Raw genomic sequence first — 18,105 nt, forward strand, 5'->3', positions numbered from 1 at the left:
AAAAATCCCAAATATCAAAACCATTGTGTTGTGCATTGATTCTGTGTCTATATAACACTGAAACAGAATCACAATATTAGGGTTGTTACTTTTTTTGGAAGCAATTAAAAAATGTAAATATTTCTGAATACACTAACATTTATACTGCTAACCCCACGATCATGTAAATACTTAAGTCTACTCAAAAATCTTTTTTTAAATATGCAAAGTGTTCATGCAGCAGGCTTATTGCAGGCCTGCACCCAACATAACATGCTATTTTGGTGTGTATCTCCAGTTTTTCCTGGCCAGTGAAGTATGGAGTTTAGCACTACATATTTATTCAGACTTGTGTTATACCATACATCAAAAACTCAAGTTGTATAACTTATCAATTAAATAAAAACATGTTTTCATTCTATTAATGGTGCAAAATATCTCTGATCTACAGTTTGCAACACAGAAAATATGAATATTTGAAAACACAGGCATCAATACCAGAACAATGAATATAGATATAGCCAAAGAGTTTCACTGGAGGACTGCTCATTCAGATCATCTTTAGTAAAAACTGACAGTACTTCATGATTAGAGTAAAATGAGAAAGAATGAGTAGATCTACTTAAAATAAAAAAGCAGGCCATGAACCATCAAATTATTTAAATCATGTCAGGTACTGTATATTTTTATCTTTAAGCATTATTTAGTTGTTCAAATTAGACTATCTACATTAGGAAGCAAAATTTATACTTGGATACATGCTGTTACACCAATTCCAGGCTCAAAAAATTAATGTAACTGGCAAGGCAATTGTCCACACATCCATCGTTATTAAATGCAAGGCTGAATTTCACTACACTATGTACACATGACTTTAAACTTGACAGGGTCCTGATGTTTATTTCACTGCTGTATCAGAAGGAGCCAGTTGTACATATGAAACCACACAATTTTAGACATACACAAACTACACTGTTAACCTAATATGTATTAGGAGGAAACAGGAACATTTAAAGGAAAACTCACAAGGACAAGAAAGGAATGTGCAAGCTTCAAACAGACTGAAACAAACAATGTTATCTACAACAAATTTCAAATTGAAACCATCATTACGACACTTTTAAAAAACAAATGCATACCTGTCAATATTTTAGTGAGCTTTAGCAAGGAAATAAACAAAATACATAAAAATAAGCTTTCTTTAAATAGCGTCTTGCCAGTTCAACATTGTTAATTGCTGTTCCATTCTATTCAATGGAAGAGTGCTCCTTTGCATTCAATACTCAAAAGCAAATGAATATTGATTATACTGAAGAGATATTTCCATCATTCAGATGCAAGGTTTTATCAATATCTTAGTTCTATCTTACACAATCTAATTGTTGCCATATCCCAATACAGAGTGTTGACTGACTTGATTATATTGATTAAATCTTTCCTTTTTTTTATTGCGTATTGTTAAATGAAGTTAGGTGAGAAATTTATTACATGTTTAAAATATATTATCTTGCTGATCTGAATTGCAATTTAGGGTATAAAATATCTTAAGATGGTACTGTATGCTTGAATTATACATTTACTTGATTTACTACTAACAATTGATACTCTGCTGACAGCACTCACAAAACATTCTAACCCTCTAACAGCTCTATTTGGGATACCACTGCTTAATTAACAACCTACTGTGATAACTTACACTATGCTGTTACCTCACTATTGTTCCTTACTGAACTGGTAGAATCCTAACCATCAACTATAACACAATGACAGAAGGATGTCCTTTTCGACTTTAAATTACAAGTCTCATCTAATTTCTCTTATAAAAAGTTTTCAAGAATATGGCAGGTACTGGTTGTCCTAAGTTAATTACACATGAGAAAAGATTGCTAACCTTTGGCATGCCTAAAAATTGTGTGTGATTATTAAAAGTTAAAATTTTCGGCTTTCTTTGCTCTAGATGGATAACGACCAGGGCATTTGATCTGATTTGAATAAGATGTACCCTTATATGCATGCTTTGTAAATTACTTATTACAATGTAATCTATAACAATCCCCTAAAAATGTATCAAATAAAAAAAAAAAGTCCAATATAGTAGGGCATTCCATCTTAATTTCCATTTTAATGCTTCAAATTCCTAAAGTTAATTTTCAATTCATTTTCAGAAGATCAATGAACTAGGACACACTCAAGAAGGATGAAGTCAAAAAGCTCTGCACACTTACTATGTACCACATGTTCTGCCACTTGGGATCATTGAAAGAAATGGGTAGTTGCTGAGAAGCTTTGTAATCTCTCTTCGTTCGTCTTTTCACTACTTGTTGCTGTATCCATTCCACCTGCATACAAGAAAAAACAATTACTATTTAAATTGAAATATACTAATCTGTGTAGAAGAAAATGCAGCATATATTTATTGAAGCAGAAACAAATACTATAGTGTCAAAACTGAAACTTCTGATGATTCATTTTCATACTATTTTTCACCTAAAATGTACTTCTTCATATTTTTTATATCTTTCACTGCAGACTTAAAATAATCTACTTAATGGATGTTATCAAAATGTTGAGCCTCTAACTATACTTCTGATTTGTTCCTTCTAGTTTGAACAGATTAAGCTCTGGTTATAAAAGGTCTGATTAAAATGGCATAATGTCATAAATGAATGACATTATGAAGAAATAATTAATCAAGAATGGCAACATCTTTAACGTGAGTGTAAGTGGATGTTTAGTTTACATCTTAAGCCCTTTAGTCTCCTATTAGACTATTGTTTTACTTTAATTTCCAACTATAAAACATCAACTGAGAAACATTTCAGTTGCTTTAGATTCTGAATAAAATTAGAAATGAGTGGGATCACCCATAGAAAACCTTTCATTTTAATGACAGGAGATACCAATAGGAAATGTAATGACATTTGCACAAATATGATACTTTGGCTTTTTCTGTGATAACCAAGCTTGAACATTTACCAGTCTTGCACAATGAAGAGCCAAACTTGTGTCCTTGAAGACACACATATGGCATTATTCATTACAACTGTCACGGCATGGAAATGGAACGAAGTTCATCATGCAAGGTTGGAAGAAATGTCAGCACAAAAAGAACTAGGAAAATCCAAATCGGCTACAACTGATTTTTTAATTTATGGTATCATAAGCACAGTTAATGTTCACAATGTTTCACTACCTTGACCAATTGCATTCAACACTCTACATCAAAATGTCAAACTCAGATCCTGGAAGGCCACGATGACAGCAGGTTTGTGCTTCATTCATTTTCTTAATTAGGGACCACTTAATACTGCAAATAGAACACGTCTTCCTTCATAGGTTTCCTGAAGTTGTCATGGTAGAATTTGCACTTGATTCCTTCTGTTGCAACATTTCCTGATATGTTTTTGTTCATTGCAGTGTAAACCTCTCATTAGACACATCACATAGACTTGCAACACAAGATTATTTTACTTCAGAAGCCTTTTAGCTAAAGAATAATTCTACAGAGTACATTATAGGGTTTGCTTGCTGTGGTCCTTCATCATCTGCATTTACAACTGAAGAGCAGTTAAAGACCATAGGAAAAGAAGGCATTCTAAATTTAGTGTGAATAACAGAAAAATATTAACACAGGTGTACTTACCACAAGTTTGTAGCTTAAAAACAAATAAAACTGCATTCCAGCTGTTTAGAGACTAGTGATGCGCAAACATTGCTGAGTACGGTTCACTACGAGTTCCCCGAAATCATGGAAATGTTTGCGATATTCACTGAAGTTGGCGAACTGCAATAAAGTCAATGGGGAAGGACTAACTGAACTAAATTTAACTAGATTATAATGGTGCAGTAGTGTTTAAAGTGTCCCTGAGGACTAGGGACATGTCTTCCAACTATAAATTCAAAGTGGCATGTTATGAATGATGCTGCTGGCTTGTTTTATTTTTTGAAGTTGCACTGAAGGCTCTCCAAACTGTACTGATACTTGCACTTTTTCTTCTATCAAAAAGATAGAAATTTGCTGTAAATAGTAATAAACCTTTCATTATTATTATTATTTCATAGAGTCTCTTGTGTTTTTGTCAGGCTCCTTTAAAGTTAGTTTTTTATTTAATTATTATGCATGCATAGGGCACATGCCTCCTTCTCTTATACTAATGTGGCACTCAAAGATCAGCCTGCACATTGGCGAAAAACCTCGAACAAACTTTCTGTTTAATGACTCACAGCGTTCCATTTATCAACTGAAGTCATGGTTTTAGCATCTTGGTTCTGGTAACAACTTGTATTTGCTTAATGGCTTTCAACATTTCTTTGTCAGACAATTTTACTGTCTAGTATTTGATAATGTCGTAACCGTTTAAAACCATCACAGTTGCTCACAAACCCTGTTGACAGCTGGCAATTCAAAGACGTCATCTGCAACTAATAATGTAGGTGGACCTACTCTGCATCAGGAACTTTGGATACTTGCAGTTGACACAATTAACATTTTAAAACCGTAACTGTTTATTATAATACATTACAACTTCATAAGCAGAGATAACTCATTATTTATGCTCTATATGTTTCATTATAGCATACTGTTACTGTTACAGTTTTGGAGGATGTCATACTGGCCTCACAGCAAAGCATTATTGTGTACTGGTATTAAAAGAAAAAAAAAAAATTCTTCTAAACCAGGAAAATTATCAGTAATATAATTCAATGAACGAGGGCAAATGCAAACACAGCAAATTCTTGAGTGATATTTACTGGAGGATTTCATTAAACTACCTTACCAAACTTTGTGAACAACAGACTTGTATATTCCAAGAACTGTGTAATGTGTTGCCCTGCCTATACTATAACAAGCACTGCAGTGCACTGTTAGATGATTTCTACCAATTCCCTATAGAAAGATTGTGTGCAAGCCCATCTACCAACGTGTGTTGTTTCTGCCTCATGTTAATTCTGCCTTCTATTCATTCACGTATGTATTTTCTACAGGTAAAGACTTAGTCAGTTACAGAGTTGAAGGAAGCTGAGGCTAATCCAAGCACCATTGTAAGCCACACCTGCACTTAAGAAAAAAAAAGAACACAAGTCTGAAAAATGAGAGGAAAGTTCTTCATTCAAGCAGCTTGTTTGTGTAGCTAATAGTTAAGTTGTCCTTCTAACTTATCCCGATTGCCTTAAAAAATTGTCAATGTTTCCTATCAACTATATTATGCAGTAATTTGTTTCAAATTCCTAAAACTCAACCTTAAATACCGCTTTTTTTGATATTCATGTGTGCCCTTAAGTACATACTTCAGCATTTAAGGTCAATTTTATCAATCGTTTTAAGAAACCACACACTGTCCTCTCTCTGCTCACAACAAAAGAGGTTTAATTCCCAAAGTCTTTGAGAAAAGGACAAGCCTTTTAATCTCAAGATGCATTTTGTTGATCTTATTCGCTTAATTTCAAGTACTGCAATGTCTACTGTGTAGTGTGGTGATCAATATTACACACAGCCAACACTGTCTAAATAAGTTTACTAAACAGAGGTAAGGTTAATCAGAGTGTCAGAGAGTGACAACATGTTGAATGGAGATCGGCTCATGCACGGATTTCACTATTTTTTGTACATATGACGAAAATTACATCCAAGCAGCAATTAAACCTTTGGATGCACAGTCAAAATATAATAACAACACAGTTTTACTTTATCATTTTCATGTTCAGCTTCTATTGGGGGATAAAGGTCAAAGTTCACAATTAAGCTCCAGGAATAAAATCATGAAAATTTTTTATTTTTTTTTTTTTTACACATGTTAACCTATGATAGACATGTTTTTTCTGTAGGTTCCCCACCCCCCACACCCAAAACGTTTCAGGAACTGGGAGCACAACAGAGCATGAGATATGAAAACAAGACTGAGAACTTTAATAGGTAAGATGATTTGTGTGTGTGTTCTATTGAATAAAATGAAGTTACGTACTTTAAAATATTCTTGTTTATTATAGTGCTGGAGAGTGGCAAAACACTGCATGCTGGTCAGACATGCACGTAAGAATTTCTCTGTACTCTGTATATTTGAGAATACTATTTTTTTATTTTCCAGACTTCCTGGCAATAAAGATTAAGAGTACAACAAGAAATATTTCATTTGAAGTACTTTAGGCACAACAACTAGTTATAGTTCACAGGCTGAAAGACCCAAGAGATAATGGCAAACACCAAAGCAAATAAAATCCATTTGGTTCATAGCCGGGATGCTTCCTGTGTTTAGTTTTTTGCTGTCTCCTGTAGCACAAGGATATTCTCCTGAGTAAAATGGTGGCTCTGTATTGATCTAATATACAGTAAGTGAATGAGGATGTGCATGAGTGAATGCTACACTTGACTGTTGTCTCATTCAATGTTGGATCTTGCATTAATACTGGGACAGACCCAGATTCCCCACAACCCAGTACTGAAAAGGCAGGTTCAGAAAACTGGACAGATGGCCTGATATTTCAATATTTTTTATTATCATGTTGAAAATATTAATTGATTCGTGTCAAGCTTACATGTCCAAATCAAGCCAAAAATTAGACCAGAAAGTTCTTATTCTAATTTAAACTCTCTTTCAGCACACAATGTTGCAGTCCTCTCACTTTGGCATGGGAAGAATTGGGGTAATACATGCAAGAACGAACGTTCTCAAAAGAGAGCATTCTTTTAACAAAAAAGGAAAAGAAAAAAATCACTTAGGTGGTCTATCTTCATGTTCTGTCTCATGGTGTTTTTATACAAAAGAAAGATAATAAACAAAAGCAGCCAAACTTTGTCACTGTATGGTAACAACACTTTCAAAAACATTTCTGCAAAAATCTATTGAAGAAACGTGTGTTTCTTTTAGGCTTTGGGGTACCACAGGGTGACAACTTACTATAAAAATTGCCTCAGGAATTACTGACTGTATACTTTTGCAATGAAAGAATGAGATGAATTATCTTCTCATTTGAAATACTACGCAGTGCCGAGGGTATGAGTGAGATCTGTTTGGACAGGTTCCCCTGACTATTTTAGCCTGCATATGGACAGGTCTTTTCTACTCTGTTAATGATGTTTACCAAAACAAGACACTTCATTTTTAAACAAGCAACTCTTGATGCTGCTCATTGGTATTTTAATATGATGACACTTGTTATGAAGGAATTTTAGCAGCAGATTATAATCAACTTAAACCCGCACATTTTTAAACTTGTCAGGACCCCAAGTTGAGTCACTGCATTTGCTATTTGCATTACTGCTTGCATATCAGCTAGAAGTAAGAATGTGATACTGAATAGTAAATTTAGCCAGTACACAAAAAATATTCAATCTAAAAGTGAAAGACATAAGCATGTAGTGTTGAATCGATACTAGCTTTCAGACCTCAGTACCGGTACCAGAACAGTCGCAAAGCCAATGACAAATAACCCCGACCCCCACCATCTCACTCCAGTCCCACCAGTGTGCCAGACAATTGCATGCACCCCCAGTGCATCACACCATTGAGCAACACTGCACTGCTTCCCTCTTGATTGCCTCTATGTCCCAAATACCTTGAAAGGGGTTTGGGCAGTAAGTGTTGGTGGTATCCTATATAAAGTCTTAATCGCCTCAAAGAAATAAGGAGTCAACTGCTGAAGATCCAATCAAATCCTGACAAAGCAATAAGGGTGTCCCCCGTTGAAGTACAGATCCTGTCGAAGCAATAGGTGGGGAGGATATCTTTTGTAAACTCACAAAGTAAATGGGTGGGGTCATGAAGTCTCAATAATTTCAAAGCCTGTGGTGTCATTTCATGAAGTTTACAAAACTGACATTTTTGCACATAATAATAATTCTTTACATTTAGAGAGCGCTTTTCTCAATACTCAAATCACTTGTCATAGTCAGTGTGGAGCCACTTCAACCACCATTAATGTTCAGTAGCCACCTGGTTGATGTGACGGCAGCCATTTTTGTGCCAGTACGCTCACCATACATTAGCTATGAAGTGGTGAAAGAGATAATTAGTCTGTTAGAGACAGGGTATGATTAGGGGATTTAGAATGACAAAGCCATGGAGAGTAATTTAGCCTAGACAACTTTTATGAGCACAGAGAGTTTTGGGAGTCTGGAATGGAAGAAAAGCTGATATTTACTTCCGGTACCAAAAATACCAAAATGCTGTTACCATACCGTTTCAAATTTTAGGTTTTTCAATATATTTCCAGTACCAGTATAACATGCAATCCTATAAGCGTGTAACATGTTCTTAGAAAGACAAAGAAAGAAGTATTCATATCTAATTAGGGAATATCCTCAAAAAACACACTGAGAAATATCAGAGGCAAGTGGTAACCACCTGCAAAAAGAAAATGTTAGCAATAGTTCAGTATGCTAGGGTGGTGATAGAGCTTACAACAAAGCCAAAAGGAGAAAAAAAGAAAAAAAAAACGTTACTCTATAATGTGAAGCAATGACTTCCGAGTGCAATCATAGTTGCTATTACACCTATTAAGATAAGGGACTGCATCTTATTTCCAATCAATAAAAATCAAGCACTGACTGAATTTCTCCCCACCTGCATTTTACATGTGACGCACAAAGCTTATCAGAACAGTGAAAACAGAACTCACACACCCTCAAAAGGAAGAGCAGAGGTCCTTATACACCTTACGTAAGCATTTTTATTTCTACTGTACTTCCCAGATTTTTAGTGTGAGTCATCTTTCTAAAGCTTCTGAAGTAATCCAAAAAATAAAAATTAAAAAAACAAACTCTTAAACACACATTCTTTTCAATGTCTACCCCAAAGGAGTATTCTGGAAGGCTCTTAAGATTTTTTGTTAGATTAATATGTAGACCTGGTTCAATTTGGGAACACTTGAGAATTTTTAATATTTACACGCTCATTTTTTAAACAGGCTCTCCTTTTCAGCCTTTTAAATTTAAAGTGTTTGAAATACAAAAACTATCTTTAAAGGCATGGGAGAAAGGGATAAAAAGGGGATCATTCTGAAATGGCAATGACCTTACACCTTAATGTCAAAAGATCATTATAAAACAAAGAAGTATCTACTCAAAGTGATAAAGAATCTTCATTCTGAAATGGATGTAAGCCTCACACAAACAATAATTTTACAGTGAAATTATACCAGTGCAACAGTCACAGAGATTTGTGAAATTAAAAGAAAGTGAATGCTTGGAAGAATGGCTTTAGTTGAGCTTACAAGAGTACTATGCAGGGATGTGTATTCAACTGGAGGGCTCCTGAATAATTCTCATGACTGGTTGCTTTGTTTCAATCTCCAGGTAATTTGGTTGCACTTCACACAGCACATTTCCTAGTAAACCACCACATACAAAAAGACCCCACAGGCATTTCATTGACTTCTTTCATTAGGCAGAAATAGAAATGATTCCCACTGCCAACAGACCCCAACAACTAAGTAAAAATTATAATGGACGGTTCAACATCAACTGGTTTTGTGCAGCACAGCATTTGCAATGACTATGTGGGCTTTCTGTCAAACCACTCTGTCAGCAGAATGACTACATTACAATCATTTTTATTCACCTTTGTGGTTTTGTGCTAATTTGCATGCTACAGAAAGGACACATTTTATTTAGGTGACTTTGCAAATGACAGCAGACTGTTGAGAGCATAGGAAAGATGTGTGTCAATTTCATTTTGTGAGGAATATTAGCTGAATTTCACTTTATTGTATGATGTAGAGTGCTAACTTTCCAGGGGATTAATAAATGAACATAACCTCATGATTACTTCAATATATGTTCACCTTGGAAAGTCTGATTAACAATTACAACGTAGTACCAATGTTAATGTACCTCTAGCATCTGCATTATGCCAAATGAGCGATCTTATTGACAAGACGCCCCCACCGGTAAAATTAAGGTGTTTGATGACCAGTCTTACAGGACACTGCTATTTGTTTGTCACCATCATAAGTACAAGTGAATTTAAACCTCTAATAACTGTTATTAGATCACAAGAGAGATGGAGAGACACTGTGCCTGATAGGGAGGTTCTGATAAGATTTTTCTTTAATGTTGATACCGATAACCAATTTCATGTTAATGAACTGGCCCTTAATATACATACTTTAACTAATAATTAATATTGTGTACCAAATAATAAAATTATCTAGAATATACAAGGATAACATGATTAACATGTTTACAAGTAAAATGGCCAAACTTTGCTTTTAAGCCATGAAGCCTATTCTTTACTAAGCAGCAATTTCAAATTCTTCTTTATCTCTTCTTTTTTGTACTGAAAATGTGATCTGCTGTACCAAACACAATTTCACTCACCATGCAAACTCAGATAAGCAGTGTCTGTTTTAATTAAAAGGACAAAATAAAATTGACTGCATGCAGTACCTTTTCTTGCCATTTCCCTAATTGCACGGGACAACACCTTCCATTCCTTTTCCTTAGTTTATTACTCCACTTCCTTTAACGTAAAGGCTAATATTTTGCTCTCCAATATCTCTGATATTGTCTGTCTTACTGCTCTCTGCTTACAGGAAGTTCACAGTCAAAAAAAAATTACACATGTGCACTAGCTGAAATACCGTAATGCTTTGTGTAAAGGAGCATGATAACTAAATTACTGTGAAGCTTAGAAAGACAGATGCAAATATACAGATCACCAATTGTTTCTTTTGTAGAGAAAATCTGTGAATTTAGAACAGCGGCTGATTAATTGCTGCATCACTAGATCAGGTGTTAGGCTTACTTTTATCAACAGGTACTTGTGAGAGTTGTGTGTATTTACTTTTAAGTTGAGATTGCCTAATAAACAGCAATGATGCAGACTGCCCATCAACATAAAATGACCCATAATATACAGCATTTTATGTAGTTAGATCAGTTCAACATTGGATCAAATTCATAACCTAAACAAACTGCTCCAAGATTTGCTTGGTACTGCACTGATACTATGGTTTTTAAAGGGTCTTGGTCCAATTCACATCTCCTTAAATGACTAGACTATGAGGGAAATTGCTCCAGAGTTCAAAAACAACTCATCCAAACAATCCAAGTGTAAAAACTCTTTAAAGTGAGGTCCAGGTTAGTGATAGGTATTTTGTTTCGCTTTGCTGATCTGATACTTTCAAATTGTTTAACTGAACTGATTACTTTGATTTGATTAATTAATAAATGGAAGCAGGGGCTGAAAAACAACCTCTTCCCTACAAAATTAATTTCAAATATATAAAAAAATAAAATAATAATAATAATAATATATTGCATTATAGCTTAAATTTGCCAATACTTCATACCATATAAAACTATAGTGAAAAAGTATAACTGAAAATAGATAAGACTGCGAATCAAAATCTAATAAGAACTGTGAGACTATCAGGTAAGACTCAGTGTGAAAATCAAATGAAACAGAATCATGCAACTCATTTACAGGTTAATTATTCAGTTTGAACTTAAAAGAATCAACAAATAATAAATGTCTGCTACAGTCAAGGAGACAAAAAAGTGTATGTTAAAATAAAATTTAAAGCAAACTAATTGTTAGAAATTTGAATTCTTTTATTAAGTTTTGGTTTTGCATGTGTAACTGGTTAAAGGCAAATAAACACACTAGTACTTTTTTATATTCTGTTCAAAACAATTCCAGTAATTAATTGTATAAAATAAGCAACTAATTCATTCTAATATACAGTACATATATTATTGTATTGTACTTGCATAATGAATTAAAGAATTATTAGTTACAGTGTTCTCATTTGCCAGAAATGATTCACTTCAAAACTTGAAAAAAACAAATAAATGGGAATGAAAAGGGTGTTACTTGCACTTGCATTTTAAACATCTACCTGTACAAATAAAAATCCTGATGACATCAAGCACATGCCATGGCATTTGTACCAAGTTCCACTGAATTGACTCTTTTTTGCTCATCAATCAATCTGTAGGATTCATTAAAAAGAAAGAGTTATTCAAAAATAATGAATCATTCCTGAATTACCCATAACTAGTCCAAGGACTAGAAAGGAATTTGGGATGTAGTTTCTACTATGGTTTTTGGAAAAAATAAATAAATAAATAAAAATACAGAAAAGCCTAATTTTTAAAATGGTACACTACCAGTCAGTTTTGGTACGGAAATTAAATGGTGGTTTTCAAGCACCTCATGCTCAGTTGTTTATTAGAATGATTACATTAGGTGAATTCCCTCCTCTATCTTCAATTAAAAAAAAAGAAAATGTATATATTTTTTTGATTAACCGTGCCCTTCTCTGCACTCATCAAATGCACTGTATATACAGTATTAATATAAATGCACTTGAAAATCCAACTGGGACAACTTCTCCTTGTATTTATTTGTGGATCATAGCAAGGTAGGGAGGCACATGTCTGTGTGGTGGAGCAGGAAGTCAATGTGAAGCTGAGCATAGATGCTGCTGTGAGATGATTGCTTTGGTACCATTTTGGTGAAGCAGGAATCCATACCAAAGTCAAAATTTTAGCACTGATCCAACATTAATATCCACAAGGTGTCGGAATTCCCTTGTACCTACAGAACTATGAATAGGAATTCTTCGAACTCCGGAAGCAGACCAGTAATTAGGTTCAAAATGTCTACTCTCTGCCTGTGGTCAAATGCAGTGCCAGAAGAAATATTTGAAGATGAAAACTAGGCAGTAGGATTACATCATTAAAGGGCAAAGTGGCCATCAGTTCTCTTTAACTATATACAGGGTACGTAATAGCTTTCGAGAAACATTTTCAATAAGCTTCATTTAGCTTTGCAATTTTCTGACTTTTATCCCTTGCTAAGCATTTTATCTTTATTATTATAATAGACAAATCCTTTGCTTTTATTTCCTGGTAATTCAGAGACACTGACGAAGTACATTACATTACAAAGCAAAGCTCCACAACAGGTGTACCATGAGTTTTAAAAACAATATACAAAGGTTTTCATGTCATTTGTAAATGTGTGGCTTCAGAAGTCAGAAGATGTGCTGCTGTCAATTATATTAAAATAGTGAATATTTGTTAAGTAATGCTTCATAACATTTAAAGCAAAGAATGAAACACTTGCAGTAAGGTGGCACAGAGGAAGGCACAGGTACTTCAAATCTGCATTGAATTTTGTATGCTCTCCACTTTTCTATGTGGGGACTTTCAGGTTACCTCACCTCTTCTAAAGACAAGTAGACTGGCATCTCTGAATTTTCAAAGTAATGATGCGACAGACTGATGCTCCCAAATAATCAAAACTATGTTAAATTGGCTGTGCCCTGCTGCCACAATGCATTGGATTAAAGCACAAATGAACAAACTACTATTATTCTTAGCATGAAACAAGCCTATTCATTTTGAGCGACACTCTTAAAGTCCTGACTATTTAAACTGTGTGGTAAATTTTAATTATCCTCTTTGCAAAAACCTTTTAGGATTATGTCTTATTTCAGAGATGCTGCAGAATGATCTCATTGTCTGTGGAGTTCAATATAGCGTGTAACCACACTGACTAAAAAAAGCATTTTTTTTTTTTTTTCAAAAATGCAGGAGATAATGTTGATAAACACTCACACATACAGAGAAAATAAAACACAACATGATAATTTACAAAATACTTTTACATAAACCCTAATAAAAAGAACTGCACTTGTTTGTCTTAATTTTAATGTCACTGGCAGCACAACCCAGTTTGTCAGGCATGTCATGAACAATCATATTGTGCTGAAGCATCAGAAAGCTGTAGTAAGGTAACATTATGGACCACATAAGTACCACAGGCTAGTCAGCTGGCGGCAAGTTCTACGCATGAGACACTTAAGATAAAGGTCAGAAGTTTACCCACAGCTTCTGGGCATATGGCCATGAAAAGAGATAAAAAAGCATCCTCAAGAGCGGCACACAGCCAAGAGTGCCATTGATAGTACTGAAAAAGGATTTTTCAAACGCTTGGAGGAAGAGAAAAATGTGGAAAAATACAGTTTAAAGCAAGTAAGCAAAAACAAGCCATATGAAAAGGCAACTAAGTACAGTACTGAGTCAGTTGCATAATGTGAACAACATGGTTCCACAGTTGGTTGTTGGAATGTATAAGGAAATAGCAGAATTAAACATTTCTAGTAAGTATTGTACTGCCAGAAGGAATTATAAACCACTTCTCCAGGAGTCTCCCACTCCGGTCCTGGAGCACTAGTGTGGGTGCAGTTTTTCATTCTAACCCTTCTCTTAATTAATAAGTAGTTTTTGCTTCTAATTAACTGATTTTCCCTTCACTTTAATTGACCTATTTAAGATTCAGTCCTCCAAATTGCTTCAGTTTTTAGTTAAATGGCACCAAAACAAAAATCATCTGTGAAGTGAGCTAACAAAAGACCAACTAAGTCGGGGCCTCAAACTCCTACCAATTTCACTCCAAGCAGTCTCCTAATTAGGAACCAATTGCTGTTGTTAATTAAACCCATTATTTCATGCCATAGCTTGTTGGTACTCTCATTCTGCCACGGCAGTCATTTCTAAAATTGTTGATTTTCTACTTTATAAACTAAATGTTCTAAAATGTTTCATGGACCTGAGCAGATCAACATTACGGACACCTTCACCGACACATTTTGCTGGTCATTCATTGCCTCATTTTGAATCTCATTATTGTTTGGAAGCTATTTAAGGAAAACAATAATTATGGGCGCTAAGTCTTAAATAGCAGGTAGGTTAAAATCAAGTCAAAAGAGCTACAAAGCCAAACAACCTTTTTTGTCAGCTGAACTAAGCACTAAGGAAAAGCAGGGAAATCACCTGGCTGAGCAAATGTAAAATCTTTAAGGCTTCAATAAGCCCTATCCTGCTTAATGGATATGAAACATGCAATAAAAGGATAACAGAAGGAAGGCCAGACCCAATAGCTAGAGACTCATTTTCCCAGGACATTACTGTGACAGCGTGTCAAATAACGAGATCAGGCATTGCTTCGGTGTAACTCATTTGATTGACGAAGTGATTAGACATAGAGGCATGCACTGGATACAGCATATTAAATGGGTAGAGGGGCAGATTGGAAGGACAAATAACACCATGGCTAGATGCAAAGAAGTTGGACACGAAAGAAATGCTAAGTAGCTTTTACTGACTGGCCACGTTGGACAAGACTTGGAATGCTGATAAGGATTCTAGTGAAGCCCAGTTATTTCTGCAATGACAAGCATGGTCAAGGTAGCAGCAGCAGTAACTGGAAAATATCTCCATAGAAATAGAGCGAGAAAAACAAAAATTCTTTCTACTTGGAGGATGGCAAGACTAAAGGCAAGTTCACTGAAGAGCTGAAATAAAAGCAGACATTTTTTAATCTGTTGCCAAAGTTGTTGCACCACATCTTCACTTCAAAATATTTAACTTGGAGGTACAGTAATCCTAGCATCTAAAATTTTAGCTTCTTTTTAAAAACAAACAAAACCTCACAATTCTTCTTTTGTAGCTTTTTAGATATGGTTAAGTTCTTTCGAAAAACATTTAGATTTTAGGTTTTGAATAACGTTTTGGCTTTAAAATGATTCTTGTGTGTCACCAAGAAGGACAACTTCATCTCCCTCAATCAAGACAGACTCAACTTATGCCATAATATCAGCAATCTTCCCCACAGATGAAGGATTACAGTCAGCTGCTTGGTATGGTGGGAGTGTTTCTATCATGATTTAAGGGATCAGCAAAATACTCATGGCAGCATTTTATTTATTGCATTTTCACCATATATTGATTGTCATTTTTATCTAGGATGATACCACTTATTATATGATATCCATTTGCAAGGATTTTCCCAGGAGACAGCAATGGTTTGTGCATATCTATACTTCGAGATACTATTTCCCCTGCTGCCAGAAGGTGCTTACCCACCTTTCATCGCAGTGCTCTGTGTGCCCTTAGTAACCCTGTATACTCTGCATCTCTATCAATAAATGGATATATTTAAATTTTAACCATCTCAGGACCACCGTCAGACACACCACACACACATGGACCTAAAGAATTAGGAGTCAAAATCATCCCAATCTGCACCGCTGTGAAGTGGGAGGAAACTGAAGTACCAGAAAAGTCACCCACACAGAAAGGAGAGAAATCCTCAAAGACAGAAGGATCTGAACCCAAGAGTGTCAAGATGCAAAGCAGCAGCCTTAACTGCTGCACTACCATGCCACTGATTTAATATACTGTAAAAGGACATACTAGGTTTGGGGTTTTGTGGGGGAGAGAGATGAAAAATGTTTACACTGCATTAACTTCTATAAAGCTGATCCAAAATGATAAATTACCACACATTAGCTTCCCAAGTTGCAAACTGACACTTCCACGAATCATCCGGCTATGTTTTATTACCTCAACTTGTTAAATTAATGCTAGCTGTGGAACAAACAAAAGTTAAATTCATATTATTAATTTAGAAATACGTCACATTTATCAAGGGTGACTTGCAGAATTAGTCCTCTCCCTCCAAAAAAAGATATTTCCTATTAATTTCCGTTACTTTGTTAATCCACCTGATTAAAAGCTTTTGTTCCCCCTGATAACAGGGTGCTTCTCTTATTAAAAAAACAGAAGCCTTTTAATATGCTGCAGTGTTTTAATTGTTTTTATGTATTATTAATACAATTTTTTTAGTGATGCTTACAATATCAGTCAGATAGTTGGGCCTTCAGCTTGAGAGTTCAGTTTGTTTCTCTCCTTAGATATGGTAATAAGATAATATCTGTCTCTCTCAGGTTTACTGAACCAGTGTGTTTTGTATTTTATTTTTTTCACATTTCACTATAATATAGTTTCTCTTAGAATTTTACTCTTTGTATATGTGAAATCCATTTGCATAATGTGCAGTCATGTCTACTTACAACTTCCTTAGATCTTACGTTGACATCTTTATTTGCAAACTCAGGGAAGCACACTTTGGCACTTTGATTTTGCATAAGATTTGAAGGTAACTCCAGAAAGGATCAAATCTGTTTCCGTTTCTTGGTAGCCCAGATTAAGACTTAACCGCCTGAAATCGGACTGGTGTTGGAGTAGCCCCAGCCCAACCTTTTATTCATGGTTTTAAGTTTCCAAGCCAGAGCACTGACAACTCAGGAATAAGTACAGATAATATCCTGTAGCAGAAGACCATGAGAGAGAAAGCTGGACATGTTATGTATTTTATTATGCAGCACTTACGAAAGTCTGACATGACAAACATATTAAACCTCAAAAGCGATTAATATGATGTTTACACTAATGTCATTCCCTTTTAAGGGGACCAACGCTGCGTAGCTTAAGTGAAGAACTTTTTTGCTTTTCATCAGTTTATTAAGGTTACCTGTTGTCACTTCTCAAGGTACTGGCTGATAGGTCAGGAATCTCTCAGCCAAGCTTTACCTCATTATACCAGTTGTGGTTGAAGCCTTTAAAATTGACCAAGAGGTGCTATATTTAGTTTAGTTTTCATATAGGGTGGATGTACATTGTGATGGACGGCCAGGGATCCTGCGTGGACAGGACACCCTTTTCAAGAGAAGACTGGGGGAATGGGCATACTACCTGGAGTACTCCCTCCAGGACACGAGAGGACAGTCCCCTTGGTTTACATCAGGGCCACGTAATTGGAACTCAGAAGCTCAACCTGGTGAGGGTTCGTGGCCACTGCCAGGAGGCACCTGGACCGGTCCAGAGTCTGGGCATGAAGCACTTCCGGCTGCCAGAAGAGGAGCGGGGTTCCTATGCAGCACTTCTGCCACACCCGGAAGTGCTGTCGGATGTTAATTAAGAGACAACTGGAGTACTTCTGAGTGCACTATAAAGGAGGCCGTCTGTTTGTGTCCACGCCAGTCTTCTACAACATACATAAAACAGTTTTTTGGCAACATAAAAAGGCAATTTGCAGCAAGGTCCAGATTTTCTGACATAACCGGAGCAAATTACTGCATTCATATTGCAATAGGGGCACCTAGAGAGAATGAGCTGCTTTTGTTAACTGTAATCAGTGACATTCCATTAACATACAATTTACCTGTGATATCAATACGAGACTGTCTAGCATAATGCTGAATAAAAAGGCATCTCCAATTACAGATGCCAATTGCAGAATAAAATCAGAGAGAGTCAATGTGCTTTTTCCTACT

The 18,105-nt window shown here is 35.5% G+C and overlaps 1 protein-coding gene across 3 annotated transcripts in view; it reads right to left on the reverse strand.

Moving 5' to 3' along the window:
* Positions 1-18,105, reverse strand: part of pcsk5b (proprotein convertase subtilisin/kexin type 5b) — a 320,287-nt gene that overhangs the window by 185,193 nt on the left and 116,989 nt on the right. For all 3 annotated transcript variants that reach the window (XM_039750693.1, XM_039750694.1, XM_039750692.1), the window contains exon 3: positions 2,205-2,318. In XM_039750693.1, coding sequence (XP_039606627.1) covers positions 2,205-2,318 — 114 coding nt within the window. The remainder of the gene's footprint in view (positions 1-2,204; positions 2,319-18,105) is intronic.

The sequence above is a fragment of the Polypterus senegalus genome, chromosome 4, assembly GCF_016835505.1.
Source record: "Polypterus senegalus isolate Bchr_013 chromosome 4, ASM1683550v1, whole genome shotgun sequence".
Classification (NCBI taxonomy): Eukaryota; Metazoa; Chordata; class Cladistia; order Polypteriformes; family Polypteridae; genus Polypterus; species Polypterus senegalus.